The sequence below is a fragment of the Oncorhynchus clarkii genome, chromosome 32 (genome assembly GCF_045791955.1).
Source record: "Oncorhynchus clarkii lewisi isolate Uvic-CL-2024 chromosome 32, UVic_Ocla_1.0, whole genome shotgun sequence".
NCBI classification, from domain to species: Eukaryota; Metazoa; Chordata; class Actinopteri; order Salmoniformes; family Salmonidae; genus Oncorhynchus; species Oncorhynchus clarkii.
Window position 1 is genome coordinate 35,273,564 of NC_092178.1, and position 4,376 is coordinate 35,277,939.

Consider the following 4,376-nt stretch of genomic DNA (forward strand, 5'->3'; position numbering starts at 1 on the left):
TAAAACAGAACATGTCCTTGGACTATAAGGAGTAACGTTAGGCTCCATTAGTCCATTATTGGGGTAGCTAGCATAACAAGGGTGCTGTTAATATTATTTACATTTTAGTCATTTGGACACTCTTATCCTTATACAGTAGTGAGTGTATAACCCTGGTGTTGCAGGCACCATTCTCTACCAACTGAGCCGCACGAGTAAATGCCTCCCCAAATATCTTTAGCTTGGTTTAACAAATCTTTGGTTAGTTAAGTAAGCAGTATTACTTTGATTTTCATGTTTGATAAAAGCTTCTTGTGCGAGTCCTCCAGAGTGGCGCAGCAGTCTAATACTGCTAGAGGCGCCACTACATACCCGGGTTTGATCCCGGGCTGTATCACAACCTGCCGTGACTATGAGTTCCGTAGGGTTGCGCACAATTGCCCCGGTTAGGGAAGGGTTTGGCCCGGGGGGGCTTTAACTAGGCTCATCGCGTCTTAGCAACTCTTTGTGGCGGGCCGGGCTCCTTCTGTCTGACTTCGGTTGTCAGGTGAATAGTGTTTCCTCCGAGACATTGGTGCGGCTGGCTTCCGGGTTAAGCGGGCGGGTGTTAAGAAGCGTGGTTTGGCTGGTCATGTTTCGGAGGGCGCATTACTTGACCTTTGCCTCCCGAGCCCATTGGGGAGTTGCAGCGATGAGACAAGATCGAAAAAGGGGGTAAAATACACCAAAAAAAGAGTGATTGCTTACCTGTGCCATACCTCCTCTTGCCCTTTGACCTCCCCTTTTCTCTCCCTAGATCCGATATGGCTACACCCTTACTTCAGAAGGGGCTTGGTCTGGCTGGGATGCTCCCCCAGCAGCAGCAGTACCACCTGCCCCTAGGCCCCGTCCAGCTCCCTATGCCCCCTCAGGGAGCCCTGAGAGAGATCTCCCTTGTTACTCTGTCGCATCAGCCAGGAGACCACCCAGGACGTCATCACACTCACTATGGAGATCTTCCAGATCACAAGAGCCACACAGGTAATATAATCGCGTGTTCACCAAAGGATGGACACATTAATTATATACATGATGCTTTCATATGATCTGTATTAATCCTTGTCTCATTTAAATGTCTGCTGTTAAGTTGACCACCATATCTGTCTTGAGTGGGGGGGTTCATTAAAGAATGATGTACTGAGTTGTGCTGTCTGTCGGTCTCATCAAGCGTTTCCCCATAGAGATTCAATATACAGCAATACTGTTTATACAATATAGTATTTAGCCTCATTCTGTGGTTGTCCCCCCTGTGTGTCAGCTGCCCAGAGCCAGGCTGTGTATCAGGACCGCTTCGGGAAACTGCCTCCTCTATGAGCGCAGTGTGGAGATGACCTCTGACCTGCAGGAAGAACTCCCAGAGGTAGGGCTCAATTCAATTTCGGTCTATGTACAGCATCCCTCCATTACCCTTTCACTCCATTAACCCTGCCCAAGCTGTACTGGGCTGGCTTGGTTATGCATTCACCATAGTTGCTGGAACCCATGCTGGAATGGATCATGTCAAAATAAAATATCCTAGCCAGTCCAGTAAGATTCGGGTCAGCCCTCTAGTGTGAATCAAGCACACGTTTGTCTTTCTGTCTATACACAAGCTCTTATCTGTTTTTCTGTCTATGTCACCTTTGACAATATTACTTGTCGTGCAGTTGTTTTGACGTGTGTCAGTGACGTGAGGAACTTAGTGTATATGTAGGAGAGGAGATGGAGCCCTGCGAGAGTGGAGCCCTGCAGTCCAGCTGTAAACCCGGAGAGACAAGAAGTGCTGGAGGTTTGTGACTGGTCCACTCCCCCTCTATGTCACTGATTTCAATATTGTTTGTTGAATGAAAACCAACAGCTAGTACATTTCATTGATTCTAATTGGGTTCTGTGTGTCATGGTCCCACCCACAAGAGGTAAGGCAGAAGAACTAGGAGATGAAGATTCTGGGCCAGATGAGGAACTTGCTATGGGACGTCAATGCCTTGCTGACACTCAGGAAATGACATCACAGATGATCTCAACCCCTCCCGCCAACCCTCTCTCACTGCACTTCACAATGCCCTCCCACTAGGGGCCATGAGTTTTTCCTGACCCAGAAAAGTCTAGGCCCTAGTACTTCCAACCATTGTTGTTCTGGTGTGAGATAGATCACCTAAAACTTCTACCTTTACAACCGAGTTAACTTTTTAAACGTTTTTGTTGAATTTTTACCCCTTTTTCTCCCTAATTTCACGGTATCCAATTGTTAGTAGCTACTATCTTGTCTCATCACTACAACTCCCGTACGGGCTCGGGAGAGACGAAGGTTGAAAGTCATGCGTCCTCCGATACACAACCCAACCAAGCCGCACTGCTTCTTAACACAGAGCGCATCCAACCCGGAAGCCAGCCGCACCAATGTGTCGGAGGAAACACCGTGCACCTGGCAACCTTGGTTAGCGTGCACTGCGCCCGGCCCGCCACAGGAGTTGCTGGTGCGCGATGAGACAAGGATATCCCTACCGGCCAAACCCTCCCTAACCCGGACGACGCTAGGCCAATTGTGCGTCGCCCCACGGACCTCCCGGTCGCGGCCGGTTACGACAGAGCCTGGGCGCGAACCCAGAGACTCTGGTGGCACAGCTGGCGCTGCAGTACAGCGCCCTTAACCACTGCGCCACCTGGAAGGCCGAACTAAGTTAACTTATCTTTTTTTTTTAACTACATATGTTTTCCTCAGCCTTTTTTGGGGCTGATAATCACTGACTCAGGACCAGCTAAATAAACTTGAATTCAGTGTTCTGAAGTCCACAAGAGGCTGATCTAGTGTCAGTGCTTAACATCTGCCCTTATTCTTTGTGTTCCAACACTAGTGAGTGTCACCTGTGACCTGAGTTGAAGACAATGGGATCTCATCGTAAATTAGCCCATGGCAGCTATTTATCTCAGGTGTGCGTGTCTTAGCATCATTAATGCGATTCGCTTCCTGAGTGCTGGGCAACACACCTGTTTACCTTAAAGGTTGAGAACCTTGCATGCCGACTGCTGAGGAGTCCATTTTTGCACACTCTCGAAAGAAACCACAAGCAATAGGTGAGACTTTTTTCCGCAAAATAAACACATTGTAAAAACACTGATTTTGTGAGAAATGTTTGCTTTGCCTTTGATACCTTGGAGGGTCGGGTGAATGCAGTCGAAGTAATGCTTTGTGACGTGAAAAGGTCTACATGCGAGTTGACTACCACCATTTGCACTTGGGAAATGTTTTTATTGGTCTTACAGTTACGTGATGCGAAATGAATCAATTGCTTTACAACTGTCCCAACTCCCAGATGTACTGCAGAAATGCACCAGCTGCAGTGCACTGCACCAGCAACTGTCCGTTTGGCGCCATCATTCGACATGAAATACTGTCCCCCTCCATTCAGACTACAATGGGAGTGGTTGACATCTTCAACAAGTGTTCATTCACCCATCCATTACCAACGGAGAACCAGTCACAAGAGACATTAGGCCTCTTCCATACTTTCCTCCTCAAATAGCACGTTGTCTCAGACCCCTGGAGGCAGAGTCTAGCTCTTCGCTTTAGGTCCCCTTTCTCCCGCTTTCATCATCAGATCAGTCCACCAGGGTCTGTCTGTCTGTCTGTCTACATTTAACCACCAGACCAGGCCTCCACACTGTATTCCTCTATCCGTCTGTTGGTCCGTCAGGCACGTTCCAGGTCCTTGTACTTCTTTCGCAGGACAGACACCTGGTCCTTGAAGAGCAGGGGGTCCAGGCGGAACTGGGAGTGGACCAGGGGCATGTATCCGAACCAGCTGGCGAAGCTGTTCACACACTCCTGCCTCTGGGCAAAGTGCTCCGGGTTGGCCCACGGAGCACTCATCTTCGTACCCTAGGAGGAGATAGGAAAAGAGGATATGGAGGAGAGAGAGAGAGAGAGAGAGAGAGAGAGAGAAAGAGGGCGAGTTTGAAACCAAGGTCGCCGTCGCACGCAAAGTGGCACATCACATCAATGTACAGACGGGATGAACAAATGGAATTATGGTTCTCTATACCGTAGATAATTACTGGCGACGCCATAACTCGATCTTATCTATAGGCTGATAAAGATATGTGGCTGATACGTATATTGCCGGTCAGAAAACTAGGGAACTGTTACAATTACCATGGCTAGTTGATCTCACGTCGGACACATAGGGTTGTTCAGTCTGATAGAGTAGGAAGGAATAACAGTCTGACAGTCTGATAGAGTAGGAAGGAATAACAGTCTGACAGTCTGATAGAGTAGGAAGGAATAACCTTGAGTCTGTGACGTACAGGCTGACATGCACTGTCTGTCTTTCTGGGACAATCTCATCTTCACTAAAATAGACTGGAGTAAAGGTATTGTC

General features: G+C 48.3%; 1 protein-coding gene across 6 annotated transcripts in view; it reads right to left on the bottom strand.

Annotated features, from left to right (window-relative positions):
* Positions 1 to 1,322: 1,322 nt before the first annotated feature.
* LOC139392465 (exostosin-1c) overlaps positions 1,323 to 4,376 on the bottom strand; it is a 97,863-nt gene continuing 94,809 nt past the window's right edge. For all 6 annotated transcript variants that reach the window (XM_071140478.1, XM_071140474.1, XM_071140477.1 and 3 more), the window contains one exon: positions 1,323 to 3,877. In XM_071140478.1, coding sequence (XP_070996579.1) covers positions 3,689 to 3,877 — 189 coding nt within the window. In that variant the 3' untranslated portion in view covers positions 1,323 to 3,688. The remainder of the gene's footprint in view (positions 3,878 to 4,376) is intronic.